Raw genomic sequence first — 17716 nt, forward strand, 5'->3', positions numbered from 1 at the left:
TGATGGGTGACAACACACTGTGGCCCTTGGTCCAACTGCTGTGTCCCTGCAGGGCGATGGGCTGGCACCTGGAGGAAGGCAACCTGCCTTAGAGGTGGCTCGATTTGCTCACAAATACATGGAAATTTGGCCTGTTTGATAAAGACCAACTGTGCCATGGGCACCAGCTGCGCCGTGGGACATCTCGGCCTGATGTTTTCCTTGGGTGAGCAAATACAGTGTTCACATCTGACACCACCATGACCAAAACATTGGTCATTGCAGGGGGTGCTTCCCAAGGCAAAGGGCACTCAGCAAATACAGCTGTGGATGTCCAGAAGAAGCAGATGCCTCAGCAAACCAGCACGGCCCCGGAGGCTGGAACTGCATGCTGGGCTGAAGGCGAGGGAACTAATTTTAACTGCTGAGCAGCATCCTTCCTGCCAACCACGGAGGGATTAGAGTAACAGTTCTTGAAATTATTTAAAAATAACATCAGACTTAATCATAGCTATTTATTATTAAATCCATTATCCTCTGTCAGCTAGGGGACACTGATTCATTCAGCTGTGGAAGTTCTTAAACCTCTTATGGCCAAAAATCTTAAGGCACTTTTTTTCCTAATGGGGTCCCAGTAGCCATTATTCCTTCAGCTCCTGAATCTGTAACTGCAGGAATTGAGACAGAAAATCTGACAGTGAATATGGGGGTGGGGAACAATGGAGCAATGGAGAAACATATGTACCCAAGTTCTGCATGCTGCTCCAGGTGGGCAGGATATCAGCACGCCGCTTCTTTGCCCCATTTCCTGAGGCTGAAATTCACGGCTCTATGGGAAGAAAGGAAAGGAGGAGAGGTGGAATCTCAGAGCTTCCTATTGCCCCACTATGGGTGTTCCAGCAGATTGTCCTCCGGACACACAGAGGGAATACCTGCAGACAGTGCTGACTGCCCATGCCCAGACCTTCCTCCTCTGGGGCCTCTCTGCAAGTTGGGGCTGATCCAGCCTAGAGTTATAGGATCACAGAATCATAGCATTGTGAAGGCTGGAGAAGACCACTAAGATCACCAGGCCCAACCTAAGCACTGCTGCACGTTGCACACCAGAGGACAGGGCAGTGCCCACGAGTGAATCAATGCATCCCATGACCTTCTCTAAGAGAACTGCTGGCAATCCTCACTCCCAGATGCAAAGCTTGCAGTAATTGCTTACAAAAGCCCCAAACCACAACGTGCTGTGGATGCTCTGCCTCCAAATGAATTCCCTGCATTTCTGTTTTGTTTTTTTTTCTTTTCCCCCATTCATTAAACAGAAGGGGATATCGATCTGTGGCTGCCACAAATCTGCCCTCACACAGAGCTCAGGGGGCCTGCAGGTGCTCTGGAAACTGCAATAAATAGTGGTGGGAGGATTACTGGCGGCGGTTGCAGAGAGCACAGTGATTCTCAGAGAACAGTGCAGCCACCCGGGGACCTTCAGCCAGGTGGGGTTTCCCAGCACAGTGTTTCCTGCCAGCTGCAAAACCAACACAGAGCAGGACGTGCTTGATCTGAGCAAAGCGAGTTGTCCAAGTAACAAAAGAGCTACATGCATCCATAGGCAGGGAGGGAAAGCCTGTCTTTTTTTCACTATAGCAATATTTGCTGTAGAAAGGAGCCTTCTGTGCTGCTTCAGCACACACAGACATTGCAGCTTCCAGGGCTGAAAGCAACAGTCCCCTTTCCCTCCCATTCCCTCCCCTCCCCTGCCTTCCCTTCCCCTTCCTTTCGTTTCCCTTCCCTCCTCTCCCCACTGTTCCCTCCCCTCCCCAAACCCAGCTGCAGTGCTCAGCTCTGTCATAGCTCAGCAGCAAGGCAGGGATAACAATAAATCCCTTCTCCCACCTTCTTGCTGCATGTCCCCATCAGGCAGACCGTAACGGACAGGGGCTGTCACTTATTATGTGCTCACTTTGTGCTGAACACAGCGCAGCTCTGATCACAGCTCCGATGGGGGCTGCACCAACCATGGGGCTGCAATGAATCCCCGGGGCTGCAGTGGGGATGATGGTACCGGCATGCAGGGATGGGTGTGAGCTGTGCCAGAAGGGCTCATCCCAACCCACCCAGAGAATTTGCAGCCTCTATCCTACACGAGGCCCTGGGCATGGCATGCACGGATTCATTGGATTCACACGGATGCAGGGATGCCAGTGCTGGCTTCTTTCCAACCTCAGGGCTAGGCTTATTAAAGAGACATGACAATAACACACAAAAAGTCAGTCCTTTTTTTTGGGGGGGGCTTCAAAGAGCTGCCACCGGTCGCCATCCCATTGCTGTGCAGTGTTACACTGCGAACAGCTGGGCAAAGGCTTGTGGGCTGCGAGGGAGCAGCAAAGCTCTGTGCCAGAACCACAGCTTCCCTACCTGTCACCACGTGGATTTTCAGCCTGAGCACACACGGCTGAGTGCAGGGGACACTGTCATGCCGATTTAGGGTTTTATCTCCTTTCCTCTCCATTAGCTCTGATACCCTCTTATTATGCTGCAGAGAGAACCCTTTTCTCCTCCAGCGGTTGTCCCCTTTCCCACTCGGCAAATATTGATCTGCCCGTGTCCTCAGCACGGGGTGAGCTCAGCACGGCCGTGTCGCCTCGCATGCCATCACCCATGGGGCCAAGGATGGAGAGGAAAGGACAGCAAGTGATTGCCACGTATTTTTCTCCCCCGTCCTCTCTCTCCATACAGCAGCAGTGCACGGGGCTGGGAGCTGCAAATGCAAACCAGCTCTGGGTTGAGGCTGCTGAGGACTGGTAATGGAATGATTTCAGCCCCAGCTCAAATCTGAGGAACTTGGGAAAACTGTAGGATCCTGCTGGGTTCTCCATGCTGCCCCAGCCCAGACAGTGTAAGAATATCCCCAGAAAGTCCACTGTAATAATGCCAAAGTGGGCAAAGTGCAGTGCAGTGCATGGAGAAGATGGAAGATATAGAGGTGATGATGGAGGGGAGAGGAGGAGTTGGAGGAGGTGTCAGGGTGGCCCAGGTAGGAAAGCAACTCAGAGAACAAAGAATGACTGCTGCTCCAGGTGCACCCAAATTGCAGTGGCAGGAGCAGCTGGGGCTAATGAGGAGGTCTGGGGAGAGCCAATGGTTGGGACCAGCTGGGATGTGTGGCTCCACTGGGGCAATAAATAGGCAGCTGAGGGTTCTGGGAGCAAGAGAGGGAGGTTTGGGGGTGAGTGTTTTTTCCTCCCCTTGTTATTGGTGGTGGTGGGGTTCTGTTGCATGTGTTTCAGTGTGTGCTCTTAGGGGTATGTGGCTACTGTGGAAGTATGCTGGGTGAAGTCATGCTTTGCTGCCTGCTTGGAGGGCTGCATTGGTCTCATTTGGGTGCATGTTTTATGTATGCCTATGGGGTTTTTTTTTGTTGTTATGATAAGCTTAGGAGCAATGTTGCCTGTCTTGCTTATGCCTCTCACCTGGGGTTATATTAGATGTGTTTGAAGGAGGTCTGTTTGAGCTTGGTCACACTGCCAGTGCATGACCTGATGCCTCTGCTATGGGGATCTCTGGGCTGTGAGATGGGATTTGGGCTGGGATGTGACTGCCTCCCTTCAGATGGGGCCCTGACCTGATGCTTCTAGGAGCCCTTGGAGGCCCTGCCAGGCTTAGGCTGTCTAAATCAGTTGGACCTGGAGCTGGGGGAAGGTGTTCTTATCTCCGCAAGGAGAGGCATGCCCTGCTTTCTCATGGGGTTGCAGCTGTGACTTTCCCAGCCTGGTATTAAGTGGTGGTTTGTGCCCTTACTTAGTTTAGAGGCTGAGGTATGTGTGGATCTGTCTGAGCTCTGCTGAGGGCAGAGGAGTTGACATCCCTTCTCTGGGAGCAGCAGATGTGTGGGGCTGTTGTGGGGTCCCAGATGCTCAGGGGTGGAGGTAGTGTGGCTGTGACCTCACTCTGCCCTGTGCTGCCCCCAGAGCACGTGGAAGCTTTCAGCTGGCAGAAATCCTTGACCTGCCAAGATGCCAGTTGTGCACAAGCATGGTGAGAGGATGAAGAGTTTCAAGAACAAGGGCAAGGACACTGCAGTAAGTACAAACCCCACTATCTGTGGCACCTCCTTCCAGAAACAATGGAGTCAGCTGGAGCTTCTGTGAGGGCTTCTGAATGCTATTTACACTCAGATCTTAGTACAGCCTGTCAGGGGTGCTTCCATAGCTTCAGAGATATGGTGTGGAGCTGCTGGGATGTGGTAGGAGAGGGATACAGGCTTTGGGTGAGTGGCTCTGGGCTGTCACTTCTGGCAGCATCCTTGGGGAGGATGGACAGAGATACTTTGTTGTGACCCTCCTGGCCGTGGCAAGGAGCTGGCTCTACTCCCTGTAGCAATCCTGGGGTTGCAGAGTCGGATCTGGCTTAGGGATGAGCTGTTTGGGGCGAGCTGGGCAGTGCTGACATGGTGTCCTGTGCCCCCAGGCCCTGCGCAGGCAGCGGGTGGAGGTGAACATTGAGCTGCGGAAGGCCAAGAAGGATGAGCAGATCCTGAAGCGCAGGAGCATTTCCATCGTCTCTCTGGAGAAGAGCCCCTCACCAGCAGAAGAGAAAAATGTGGTGAGTGCTGGGTGTTTGCTTCTGGGTGGGTCAGTGCTGCAGCACTTGGCTGATGCAGAGCATCCCGTCTGCTTTGGGACTTGGGCCACCACCACATCCAGCTCCAGTGACCTGGGTTAACAGCCAGGGCTGAATGCAGGGACTGGGGAGGGATTTGGGTGCTGCCCAGCCCTCCTCTGTGCTTTTTTGCATGGAAATGTGTATTGCAGCTTCCCTTGATGGCAGGTAGAACTGGGTGCAGCTCCAGGCACTGGAACAGGGTAATTACTGTGCTCATGGCCCCATTATGATGCCAGGGACTCCCCTGTATTTGATTACAAGGCTCAGTTGCCTGGAAGGCATTTGTGGGATTCTCTTCCTCTGTCTCATCCTGAAACTACATTGCATAAAGAGCAGACAGCACCTTAGATATGGAGCATTGATTGCCTTGGGTCTAGACAGCTGATTGAGTGTGAGATTACACCTGAGGGAGTCCTGGCTTGGAGTTCTGACTTGCTATCTGACTCTGAATCATCCCTACACAGATTGTTCCACTGTCTCTGGAGGAAATAGTGGAAGCTGTGAATGGGAGCAATACTTCGCTCCAGCTGCAGGCGACACAGGCAGCCAGGTATGCTGCTTGATGGGAGGGATGGGACTGCTGTGGGGTTTGGGGGCCAGATGGCATCGTTCCTGCTTGGGGGGCACTGAAGGCACAATAAGCTGCAATGGGGAAGGAGCCTCCTAGCCCAGGGGATTGGGGTCCTACAGAGTGCTATGCTGGGCTTGGGCAAAGCCAACTGAACAGTTGGTGGTGCCTTCTGGGCTGTGCTGGTTGCAGACACCTGAGGTGGATGGAAAGGAGCCAGGCGTTGGAGGCTGGGTCAGAAGAAGGGCTGCTCTACAGCAGGACGTGGCTGAGCAGGGCTGTCCCCATGTGAATCACCATCAGCAGGGATCTATCCCCAGGGTCCAGGAGAGGCTGCTTTGCAGCTGGGGCTTTCCTGGGACAGATCCCTGCTTTGCAGTACAGCTGGCTTTCTGCTTGCTCCAGCTGAGCCTGCCCATGTCTGGGATGGCCTGGCAGCACCCTGAGCTTGCACCATGGTGAGATCTGGTGGCAGCACAACTCTAAACCATGGATTCCCTCCTCTGCCAGCACAGGTGTTGTGGCTGGAATTCAGATCTGGCTGGAAGTGCTCCCTCTTCTAGCTGTTCTTGGCTAGATGAGGGCCTTGATAGTATCTAATGCAGATGGAGCCCAATGGCTATAAAGGTGCTGTGCCCTCTTGCAGGAGGATCCTGTCCAGGCAGAAGGACCCCCCTCTCAATCAAATCATCGAGCTGGGGATCATCCCTAGGCTGGTTGAGTTCCTGTCCCGTAGTGACAATGCTGCTCTGCAGTTTGAAGCAGCCTGGGCACTGACCAACATCGCGTCCGGCACCTCGGAGCACACCAGGGCGGTGGTGGAGGGGGGGGCCATCCCTGCCTTCATCTCCCTCCTGTCCTCCCCCCACATGCACATCAGTGAGCAGTCCGTGTGGGCGCTGGGCAACATCGCAGGTGAGCGGGGTCCCCGGGCAGAGCTGGGTTAGGATGTGGTCACTGCCCCAGCTGTGCTACACAGTGGTGGTCCTTGATGGGCCCATCTCCCTGCAGCTCTGCCTCCATTCTGTGATTCTCATGGCCTGGCAGGCTTTCTGTCCCTGTTGGTCCTGCAGGGGGGTTTTGGCCAAAGCCAAATGCAGGAGTGCATCTTGCTAAAGACCAGTGTCATTTAAAGGGGGGGGGAGGGGCTGTCTCTGGCTGCTGTTGGTTATTGCCTGTCTTGTGACTTAAATACGTATCATAAATAACCCTTTTTATCTGTGCAGGTGATGGTCCTCTGTACAGAGATGCTCTTATCAATTGCAATGTGATTCCTCCCTTGCTGGCTCTGGTATCTCCTGTAACTCCAGTAAATAACTTTCTTGCTCTTGACTTGGCACTACCAATCACTTGGGTAATGGGTGAATGTTGATGTGACTCTCAAAACAGCTGGATGGGACCCTTGTCTGAACTGCTTTTAATGAACCTAACCCTCAACAAGGGTTATGCAGGCAGATGCATTTCAAGTCAATGCAAAGATCTGGTCGAAGCTTTCCCATCCAGCTTTGACCATCTCAAGCTAGGAGTAAGTTGCAATTGGCGTGCAGCAGACTTGCATATGCGTGCAGAGGGCAGAACTTGTCCTTCCTGCTTTCTCCTGCTGTGCCCTGCCCTCCTGCAGCAATGCCTGCCCCACAGCTTTCAGGGGAAGAGGGACCTTTTCAGAGTGGTGTGAGGTAGGCTGCAGCTCTGAGAGATCCAGCAGTGGGATGGATGCACCCAGGTGTCCCACCCTGTGTGTGTGCTCTCTGTAGGCAGAAATTCAGCCTTTCAGGGTAGGACTGAGGAAAATGCCCTCTGGGCCTTATTTGAATTTATATTGCAAAATCTGCAGAAGAATTCTCCGGCCTCTCCTGACTCAGCTTTGTCTCTTCTTGGGGAGCACTGTGAAACGTCACAAAGTATGATGGTCCCATCCCCTGCACACCTTGGTGGCCGTGATGCTGTGCATGAAGCTCCACTGCTCTCCTCACTGGGATGAGAAAACTCAAACCCTCCTCTATGACAATGGGCTGCTATTATTGAAGTAACACGCCCTTGATCTTGTCCAAAGAATGCTCTGTAATTTGTCCTGGGGACCTGGCAGCGAGCTGTTTGGTGCCTTTGTTAGTCATAGTGGCTTGTCATCCCACCGGATCTGAGGTTATTGGAACTTAATATTGGAGAAGGAGGAGGGGAGGTCTGCTCTTTCATCTCCCTGCTTCAAACAAGCCTCAGCCCTTATTAAAGAGGTTCCTCCTGGCTGATAACATCTGCTGCTGTGGAGCAGTGCTGGTTGCACCAGAGGGCACCGCAAGGAGGATCTCACAGCTCCCTTGTCTTCCAGGTCGGGTTCCTGAGGAACATCACATGGACTCTGTCAAACCTGTGCAGGAATAAGAACCCATACCCACCTCTGGAGGCTGTGAGGCAACTGCTGCCCGTCATCACCTGCCTGCTGGAGCATGAGGACAAGGATATTGTCTCTGACTCCTGCTGGGCTGTGTCCTACCTGACTGATGGCTCCAATGACCGCATCCAGACTGTGGTGGATACGGGGATTCTGCCACGGCTGGTGGAGCTCATGGGCAGCCCTGAGATGATCGTCATGGTAGGGAACAACTGATTGATCCTGGCCTCTGGCCCTTTAATATAGGGGCATGTGGGGAGAGGGAAGGAGCAGCTCCTTGCTGTCTGTGGTCTGCTGTCACCTCACTCTGCAGTTCTACTTGTTGCTGGTCAAGCCAGTGCTCTGTTCCTTCTTGCTGTGGCTGGGAAGAGCCTGTAAAGCTGCTTAGATCAGAACAGGAGGCTGGTAGGTAGGTCTGTAACCACAGCAGTAATTGTCCATGGGACTTTGTTTGAAGGATCAGGCACTTAGTGAGGGCTCTTGCTGGTCTTTCTGGTGTGTATCCCTTCAGATAAGATTTCTCATCTCCATCTGCTCTAATCTCTGCCTAGACTCCAGCTCTGCGTGCCATTGGGAACGTGGTTACAGGGACTGATGAGCAGACCCAGGCAGCTATTGATGCTGGTGTCCTGGCTGTCCTGCCCCTTCTGCTGCGACACACGAAGCCAGCTATACAGAAGGAGGCAGCATGGGCACTCAGCAACATTGCAGCCGGGCCGTGCCAGCAGATCCAGCAGCTGATCACCTGTGGACTGTTGCCACCTCTGGTGGAGCTGCTTGATAAGGTAAGGGGATGGGAACAGCTCTGTGCACATGGGGCAGTGCTCAGCAGTCCGTGCTGCTTTGTTATGAGGTGCTGTGCCCAAGAGCCACCTGATCAGTGTTCTGTGAAGCTGCTGGTTCAGAGGAACAGTGTGAGCACTGTACTTAGTACATCTGCATGGAAAAAATCAGCTTGGAGCTGGTCTTGACTGCCCTGCCTTGTGTCCATCCAGTGCAAGGAAAGCAGGCCAGTCCAAATTGTGTGCAGAGACTGGCTGTTTCCACCTGGCATCTCAGCCTGTTCTGAGGGATGCTGAAGTCTGGGAATGTGTTTTCTGCCCTGCTTTTCCAGGGGGATTTCAAGGCCCAGAAGGAGGCGGTGTGGGCAGTGGCCAACCTGACAACTGGCGGCACTGTGGAGCAGGTGGTGGAGCTCGTCCAGTCTGGGGTCCTCAAGCCTCTGCTCAACCTGCTTTTGTCCAAAGACAGCAAAACTATCCTGGTCATCCTGGATTCCATTTCGAATCTCTTCCTGGTAAGATCTTTAGTTGTATCCCCTCACCAAAGGAGCAGTGAGGTGTGAGAGGGATGCTTGCGTGGTGCAGCTGGAACAGATCCTCCCCAGCAGTTACTCTTGCAGGAGTGAGACTTCATGCCTGCCTTGTTCTTGGGTCCTTCTGGGTTGCCCAAAGGGCTTAGCATGATGAAGTTCCTGAGTGTTTGTCCTTCTGGAAAGGAGAGGATGCAGTACGCTACTCACTAAGCCATACAGAAATGAAGGTCTTGGGAGAAGTTAGATGGTCCTGGAATCTTCCAAGGGTCCAGGAACTGTTTCAGTTGGCAGCAAAACCACAGCACAGTGATCCCAGAGGAGCAGTTCAATACATACTGCAGCCATATTCCAACACCTCTCCTGAACACAATGCAGACCCTTGCATTTCTACCTGCAGTCACTTGATCCTTAGGTTCAGGGCCCTGCAGCACAGACCACCTTGGCCCTATTTCTGACGTGGATTATACTTGCCTCCTTTGTTTGCAGGCAGCTGAGAAGCTGGGAGAAACAGAGAGGCTGTGCCTGTTGGTAGAAGAACTTGATGGTCTGGAGAAAATTGAAGTCTTGCAAACCCACGAGAACAACATGGTCTACCGAGCTGCTCTGAATATCATAGAGAAGTACTTTTCTGGTGAGGTGTGTGAGCTCTTGTTGCTGCTTATTTGAAAATGAGCTGCTGAAATGAAGCACATCCTCTAAAGATGCTGAGATAAGGCCTTAGGTCTCTGCTTGAACGGGGTAATTCTTACAGCTTACTCCCTTTACCTTCCAAAGTTCTGTAGCTTTGGAGAAGAACCCCAATCTGTCAGCTGACTGTTGTGCAATAGAGATGTTTTGATAGCATCTTGCTGCTCAAATTTCCAATGGCATCAGCTAGCATCACTGCAGTTGCTGATATGCATTCCAAATGTGGGGAGGCTTCCTCTTTCCTGCCTGGCTTGTTGCTAGGAAGGGCAGCCTCCTACTCACTGATAACTGTGCTCAGGTTCCTTCTGGATTATTTGACTCTTCTCATGTTAAGCTTGTGGAAAAAGTACAGGACCTCAGCTAGGAGTCACAAGGGAATTCCATAACTGTCACAGGTCCATGTTTGGATCCAGCCTTGTTATCACAGGTTGGGGAACACCAGAGTAGAAGCTTACAGTGGTATGGCAGACCTCAGAGCTGAGGTCTGAACTTCGCCTGCAGTGTTTTAAACGAGTAAAGATGCAGGCTCATTAACTGATGGCTGCTAACTTCCTCTTAGGAGTCTTCTGATCTGCAGCCTGGGACCGATGAGGAGGGGCTGTATAACTTCTCAGTGGAGAAGCAAGACTTCAACTTCTGAAGATGAAGCATTGCACAGCTCTGACTTGGTGGGTGGAGGCCGGGTGTCCTGACCAAGAGGAGCAGAGGTGTACAGTCCTTTTACATTTGAAACTTAACAATAAATTGCACTTGTGAATTTGTACTTTTTGCCTCTATTCTCCTTTTCCCTCATACTCTGAGATCATAGCTCTCTGGGCCTTAAACATATGGCAGAATACATATTGGAGTTCTTGGATGTGTCTTGTTTTTTATGTGAGACATTGCCTGCCTGCAGGAGCACAAGGTGTGTAACTTATTAACTGCTTGAGCCAAAAAAATGCTAATAAGCAGAGCGTACCACCAAACCCTGCTTGGCCTTTGTGTTTGTGCTGTGGCTCCTGGGCCTCCCTGCAGGATACAGGGCATTTCTCCTCCAGGCTGCCTGGAAAGAAGGAAGCAGAGCCTGTGCTCTGTACAAGGTAACAGCCCTAAGCTTGCAGGGCGTAGCTGATTGAAGTGCTGGAGTTGCTGAACTGTGGAGTTATTTCCTGGATCTGACATTATGAAGTGAAAATCAGAATAGCACAAAACCTGGATGTGCTCTGGAGGTGAGTGCTTGTGTGGATCCTTCCTTTCCCCTGTGGGTTTGCACAAAGGGCTCCTCTGCCAGCACCACCTTGCAGTGTGCTGCTGATGCAGCATCTGGAACTGATTGGATTTCGGTGGGTAAAAGGAGCCTGAGGTACATGCTTCCTCAGTGTAAATGGAGCTGTGGACCGGAGCTGGCCTCCTGCTGCTGCCCTGCTCTTCCTGTGCTTGGACGCAGGGCTGCTGTGTGCTGATGCTCTGCTACTTACAGCAAGCTAACAAGGGAAAGGTCAGAGCTTTGGGGCTCCTCTCCTGCTCACCTGTGTGGCTGCTGTAGATAAGTTGCATGCTTCCACCTTTGCAGCGCCAGGTTGAAAGAGATGTGTCTGTGGATGTGATGCTGGGTTCATGATGCTCCATTTTCCAAATCCAGAGCATTGAGATGAACTAAAAAAAAAAAAAAAAAAGTATTGCTGTTTGCAGTGTCCCCTTTCCTGACCAAAGGGAGCTCAGTGATAACTGCTGTACTGGAGATGTGGGAAAGATGCTGCTGGAGCCCACGTAGGCTTGTGTGTACTGCATTAGGATCTGATTAGGGAAAAGGAGTTTGTAGAGGGAAAGCAGGTTCTCTTCTAAAGCTTTACTCTTCATTTCACACTGCCAGAGGAGCACCCAGGAACTTCTGCAGCACTGTGCAACTGTGTTCTGCAGGTCTGGCTTTACAGGAGAAGTCAAAGGGGGGTTTTGGTGGAGGGGAGCAGTGTGGCCCTCTGCTTTCAGGGCTAAAGGGTGGGCGCTGGCTACCTGGCAGCATTTGCTGCCCTGTCTGGCTCTATGCACCCTGCAGAACCCTGCCATGGGACAGGGTTGGCTCATGGCTTTGCCTCACGCTGAGTTCAGAGGCTGCTCTGTGTTTGGTGGGGTGCAGATTTAATGGGGTTTGGCCTTTGGTGGTTTCATTTCTGGTAGCAAACCAGGAAGGATGGCTTATGGGATGCTTTTGGGCTTACATTTTTGTGGCTTATAAATGAAGCGTGGGCTGGTTCACATCTTATTGTACCCCATTTCCCTCTATTGACTTTCATGCTGCTGTGCGCATCTGTGTCCACTGCACCACATCCACGTCCTCCTAAATCCCGCCTGTACCCAACAAAGGCTATTCTTTACTTTGCTTCCTTAGCAAACAAACTTTTCACAGGCAAGAATACAGGAAATGAGATAATTCTGGAGACATCCATGTCAGTGAATGTCACTTAAAGCAGCTGTGCATTAATTTGGCATATTTTCGGATCGGTAGGTGGGAAAAGGGTACAGAGAAGCCACATTCGTACATTTTGTCCAAAGTAATCCATGTGAGGTTAAGGTTAAAACAGCGATGTTTTCTGTGCGAGGTTAACGCGCCGCGTGGTCTGTGGGGTCGCGGTCCTCCCGCACGCCAGGGGGCGCCGCACTCCTCCCTCGGAGCCGACCTCCTCAAGATGGCGGCGCCGCACCGCCTCTCCGCCCGCGCGCTGACGTCACGCCCCGAGACGCGGGGCGGGGCCGAGGCGGAGCGGAGGCGCTGTCCGGGCCGGGTCGGGCTGGCGGCGGCGGCTGAAGCGGGCGGGCGGCGGCGGCGGGTCCGACCGCGGGCGGAACGCGGAGAAAGCGGCCGGAGGTTGAGCGGGCCCGCATGGGGTTGCGCGGGGCCGCGGGTTGATCTCGCCGCGGGGCGCGATGTCGAATCCCGGGACGCGTCGGAACGGCTCCAGCATCAAGATCCGCCTCACAGGTAATAGCGGGGCCCGCCGCTCACGGGCGCTCCTCGGGGCGGAGGGGCCGGAGGGGGGTGGGGCCGCGGGCCGCTGCGTGCCGCCGTGCCGGGCCGTGTGCCGCCGTGTGCCGGGCCGTGGCGGCCGCGCGGGGAGGCCGGGCCGTGGCGGCGGGCCCAGCCGTTACCGCTGCTGCTCTCCGTGCCCCCGCTCCCAGCCCGGCGTGCTGCTGCGTTTCCGAGTTATTTCCGTTTATTTTCCTCTTTTGTTGTTATTGTTTATTTCCCCTCGCTGCCCGCCCCGCCGTTCCCTCGGGTTCCCCCTTCGCTGCCGGCAGATTCTGAACGAGCCCCGAGCTCGTCTCGTTTGCCTGATGGACTCCATCAGCTTTGTTGAGAGCCCCGTTGTGCTCTGTGCGTCTCGTTGCTCCGAGTGCTTTTGCTCTGGGTTGGTTGTTTTGTTTCGTGTTTTGGCTTTGTTTCCCTTTTTGCTCTCCTCCTCGCTTGCTTCCTCCTCCAAACCCAACTTCTGCAGTCTTTGCCCTGAGCCAGATGAGCTCCGTGTCTCCTCACGAGGTCTGCGTGCACGCATGGACAAACCAATTTATGTTGCAACCTCCGAGGTCTGCATTAGATCTTCTGAAAGCTGCTCCGGCTGATGCTGAGCTGCACTTCCAATGGGAAGAAGTGCAAGTTCTGCTTCTCGAAGCTGTGGGGTGAATTGTTAATAAATAAGGCCCCGTCCGACCTTTCAAAGGCAACAGGTGGATGCTTGGAAATCTCAGTGCTGTGGTTCATTCAGACCCAGGCGCTGGCATTGATCTCTACGGAGCTGCGGCTGTGGGAGGGTGAGATATTGCCAAACAATGAGACAAATGGCACGGGGTAATCTTCCGTTCCAGGTTAGCTTGCTCCTGGTGTGTGCTGCGATCAGTCAGAAGCCACTCTTCAAAAAAACCCGGTTTGCTTTTAATCCTTTCTTGATCCTGTGCTGCTCGTGCTTTACAAGGCTGCAGTTGGCGAGGAAAATGTCAGTCTGGAAATCCTTTCGGACACGAGAAGGCTGGAAATATTTTTAGGGCGTATAGATGATGTTTGATCTGAAATTAGTTTTGTGGTGCCGCGTGCTAAATGTCAGATCAGTCACTGATGGGCCTTATTTTTATGCCAGCCAGTCAATAAAACGCTGGGAGTTGAGTAACTCGTGCTGTGGTTGTAGCCCTGCTGTGGTTGTAGCCCTGCTGTGGTTGTAGCCCTGCTGTGGTTGTAGCCCTGCTGTGGTTGTAGCCCTGCTGTGGTTGTAGCCCTGCTGTGGTTGTAGCCCTCCGGAGCAGGCGGGGGTCATTTCAATAACAGATAGAAGCTGTTGGTTTTAGTTTTAAGGAGTGAATGCAGCATCAAAGTGCTTTTTGCCTTTCAGCACGCACTATTCCCTCCTAGCTGAGAGCATTTTGTGCAAGAGGCTGAAGTTTCAGTTTATTGAGCAACTTGGTGGATTTTCTCACTCTTTTTTTTTAATTAATTAATTGTATTGGAGAACTCTGCTTGCTCAAACACATTTTTGGTTTTTACAAGCATGCAACCTGGGTGGTATGACAAAAATTGCTGCATTTAATCAAAAATAAATTGCTTTGGGAGAGGTTTCCCTTTGGAGTTGTTAGGAAATGCTGTATCCTCAGCGTGGCTGGGGATTGCTGGCCTGCCTTACCTGCTCCAAAGCACTGCAGCTAGCGTGGCTGATGTTTCCTCCTCTGTTCTGCTGCCCGGAGGTTTGAGTGGTGTTAATTCAAGGCAGAGAACGTCTTCTGTTACGATTTACTACCTGCATTGTGTTTCCTGTGATTAGAGACCGTTTCTGTTTTGCACCCCCAAGGAGGCTGTGGATGCCCCATCCCTGCAGGCATTCAGGGCCAGGCTGGATGTGGCTCTGGGCAGCCTGGGCTGCTGGTTGGCGACCTGCACACAGCAGGGGGTTGGGACTGGATGAGCGCTGTGCTCCTTTGCAACCCAGGCCGTTCTGTGATTCTGTAAAATGCCACTTAGTCTGAAGATGACTGCTAGGAAGCAAATGGTGGTTGAATCTTTCTGCTTTTTTGTAAAGGCATCTTTTCTCCTTTTTCCTTGTTTATTGGCACGGTGTTTATATGAGCAATGCGTTGAAAGTATTTTACTTATGTGAGCGTATTAGAAACTGTCATCCAGCTCCTGCAGAGTGGTGTCAGTCCTGTCCAATGCAAATTGCAATGAAGTAACACGTTCTGCTCAGGAATGAAAAAACAAACCAACACCTGCAACTGCACGTAACTTGGGTGATGGGTTAAAATGACTGCGGCCTCAAACATGCTCATCTCTCCTTGTGTCTCAGTTCCTCCATAAGTATGAGCTGAGCTCCTTTTGGAGCTTTCCCCGCTGCTGGTGATGCAGCAGCCAAGGCTGTTCGTGGCCTTGTCTCTCTGCAGTCCTGGTAAGGTAGTCAGTCCTGCAGTAAGGTAGAACTTGTCACTCTATGGTCTCTTTGCGTCGGCGCTGTCAGCGGGGCAGCGCAGCCTGACAGATGTCTCAAAACAGAGATGGGAATAATGAAATGGCATTGTGAGTGCTTGGGAGTCTGCTCGGGCTCTTCTGGGTCAGGGAGGAATGGTCCAAAGTCAAAGGGGCCTTTGTGGAGCACGGCCCTTTTTTAGCTGATGTCCTCCTCTGAAACCTTTGTTTGCTGCTGCAGTGGCTGCTCCCTGGGGGAAGTTCCAAAGGGTTTATCAACTCCAAAGCTTACAGGCTTCTTCCTCATACTGTTATATCACCCAGAAGTACACGTGAAAACTGCAGTCTCATTGTGCTGGATCTCAGAGATACTTTTGTTCCAGGTAACTTGCGTGTGGAATTGGGAAGGTTGTGGAGAAGTGGCCTAAGAGCGCAGTTTTCCTACCAGAACACCTCACCGTTGTGTTCTGACTTCACCAGTATGGCTTTTTCATCAGCATTGCAGCAGAGGTGCTCACAGCAGTCTGGCTCCTGGTGCCAGAGAGGAGCTGAGAAAAGATGGGGGAAAAGGAAAAAGCATTCGTTCAAATGTTACAGATCGCTTCGGGGTGGGAGCAGGAAGGGACCTCGTGTAGAAGTTCAGCCCAGGGAAATGTGTAGGTGACAAAAGCAGTTCCTTTAGCAGAGGAGCCGCAGTTGGCATCGCAGGAGAGCGCAGTCATCCCTCAGTTTAAAAGGACATTCCTCCTTGGCAGTTTGTTATTGCATGTGTGGAGGTCTTCAACCGAGGGTGAGAGTTAGGAGAGCTCGGTGTCAGAAATGCCGAGGAGGAATGAGGAAGGTGATGAGGAGGTGCCCGGTTTGTGTGAGGTGAGCGCATTCACAGGCAGTGTTTGATGGCTGTAGGAAGCGTTGTGCTTAGCAGACGCAAAGGGCACGGAGGTGGTTTCATTTCCCTGTCCTCGGAGCAGTTTAGGGAAGTCCCATCTGCAAAGTGCTTGTAAATGGCTGGCTTGGGCTCGTTTTGCAGCCATTCACCGGTAATTTAAGGAAAGCATGAAAGGATACAATGGCTTCAAGTACCAAGTAAAATGCTACGTTTCTTTAAAAGCAATACGCTTCAGCTTGTTATGGAGGCATACGTTAAGAAGTGTCACAAACGCTTCCCTTTCATGACTAATGTAGTATTGATCGAGTCAGCAGAGTTAACCGACTGATCAATAGCAGCGCTAATATCGGCCACCCAGACAGTTTTACGTCCTGTGCTCGGAAACAATGACTGTCTGTGCAGGGATCTCTATACCAAAAAGTAGCGAATACCTGGTGGGCTGTTTGTCGTTTGGTTTTACGTTAGAAACTGAGTCCTGGCTGCAGTCTGATGGTGCGAGAGGAGGCTATGCTGGCCGGCCGGCCATTTTAGTCTGCCCTCACATTTGTGGCTGCTCAGGGGCTCGTTGATGGGAATGGCATGGAGCAAGGGAAACTTCATATAAAAATGTAAAAAAAAATCTCGCTTTCGTGGGGAGAGCAGCCTCTGCAACGGGCAGCCGGCGTCCTGGAGCCGCTGGGGTGGGAACACAGCAGACGGGTGGGCTGCGAGCCGCTGCCTTTGTCCCTCCCAGTGCGCCCAGGCCGTGCCAGCACCATTGTCCCTGTGGAGGCAAATTGTCTCCAAAACGTTCCCTCAGGCAGCGAAAGTAGAAACAATAACTACTTTATTCCCAACTCGAAACTTTCTCAAACCGGGTGCCTTGCTACGAAGGAACGTAATTTGGAATGTTGTCTTGGAGCTGCTTAATGATTTCTTATTTAATTCCTTACGGCGTTCTCACCCTCTTCCCTAAAAGGCTTTGTCGCGTTGTAACGTTCTGTAGCATGACGCCGTGCTGTCAAACGGAGCCTGCCATCTCGCAGCGAGGAGCTGAGCATCGCGCCGGGCTGCTGGCTGCTGCTCCCGAGCCCAAGGCAGCCGCCGGTGCCCTGCAGGTAGAGGAGGGATGCGCTGCGCCCGGTTCCTGCTGCCGGCCCTGGCGCTGTGTGTGCTGGAGGTTTGTCTGGATCGCCGCCCGACTTTAAGCAAGTCCAGTTGACATGTTTAAAGTTGGATTAGTCTGGTTAGATTACTTGCTGCTATTTATGGTGCCAGACTTAAATACTCGCCCGGCTGCCTCGTTCGTTTGGTTGAAATAGCGTGATAGGGGAGATTGGTGTGAAAAGATAAGGTCAGATCAGAATGTTTGTGAAGCTGAGGTGTGTACGCTTCAGAGGAACCCATTTAAGGTTTGAGTGCAGGGAATATTAAAAAAGGTTTCAAAAAAAGAGGCTGCTCTCTGTGCCAGTGTTTTCTGTGGGTGAGCAGGGAGACCTTTTGATGGTTTTTTCCATCTCCCAAACTGATACAAATGGGACTGTGAAAAGGACCGGATTCCGCAGTATCACGGAAAGCTTTTATCTGTATTACTGCCTTGATAATTTGCATTTGGGAGCCAAGCACTGATGCTGATTTATGCTCTCAAAGTGAAACAAAGCTGTATGGCCACGATATGAAAACGCTTTGTTCTTTCCTGTACCGTGAGTTGGTTTGGGTGGGCAACCAGGAGTTGGTTTGGGAACGAGTCAGTGAGACGTGAAGTCTCAGGATGTTTGCAGAGCCACTGTGTCATTTCTCCTGCTGTGACCTGTTTAGCCATCATGGTACGTGCTGAG

General features: G+C 52.2%; 2 protein-coding genes and 1 long non-coding RNA gene across 9 annotated transcripts in view; all 3 read left to right on the plus strand.

The window, feature by feature from the left end:
- The window catches only part of LOC128079215 (uncharacterized), a 28435-nt gene extending 26989 nt beyond the window's left edge, over positions 1 to 1446 (plus strand). For all 3 annotated transcript variants that reach the window (XR_008206031.1, XR_008206029.1, XR_008206035.1), the window contains one exon: positions 53 to 1446. This is a non-coding gene — a long non-coding RNA (uncharacterized LOC128079215). The remainder of the gene's footprint in view (positions 1 to 52) is intronic.
- Positions 1447 to 3904: 2458 nt separating this feature from the next.
- Positions 3905 to 10354, plus strand: KPNA7 (karyopherin subunit alpha 7). 2 transcript variants are annotated; one of them, XM_052680211.1, is made up of 10 exons: positions 3905 to 4049; positions 4438 to 4569; positions 5097 to 5182; positions 5847 to 6115; positions 6427 to 6509; positions 7527 to 7790; positions 8141 to 8374; positions 8704 to 8886; positions 9391 to 9540; positions 10151 to 10354. In XM_052680211.1, the coding sequence occupies exons 1-10, from the start codon at positions 3984 to 3986 to the stop codon at positions 10229 to 10231; spliced, it is 1548 nt and encodes a 515-aa protein (XP_052536171.1). In that variant the 5' UTR covers positions 3905 to 3983; the 3' UTR covers positions 10232 to 10354. The 2 variants fall into 2 exon arrangements, with proteins under 2 accessions (XP_052536171.1, XP_052536170.1); XM_052680210.1 differs by having other exon boundaries at positions 3906 to 4049; positions 4438 to 4572.
- A 1987-nt stretch (positions 10355 to 12341) lies between these two features.
- The window catches only part of SMURF1 (SMAD specific E3 ubiquitin protein ligase 1), a 42651-nt gene continuing 37276 nt past the window's right edge, over positions 12342 to 17716 (plus strand). For 2 of the 4 annotated variants that reach the window (XM_052679670.1, XM_052679671.1), the window contains exon 1: positions 12342 to 12550. In XM_052679670.1, the coding sequence (XP_052535630.1) occupies positions 12496 to 12550 (55 nt within the window). In that variant the 5' untranslated portion in view covers positions 12342 to 12495. The remainder of the gene's footprint in view (positions 12551 to 17716) is intronic. The other 2 variants (XM_052679672.1, XM_052679673.1) reach the window with 1 other exon arrangement.

This window comes from Tympanuchus pallidicinctus, unplaced genomic scaffold (assembly GCF_026119805.1).
Source record: "Tympanuchus pallidicinctus isolate F22 unplaced genomic scaffold, pur_lepc_1.0 scaffold18, whole genome shotgun sequence".
Taxonomy (NCBI): domain Eukaryota; kingdom Metazoa; phylum Chordata; class Aves; order Galliformes; family Phasianidae; genus Tympanuchus; species Tympanuchus pallidicinctus.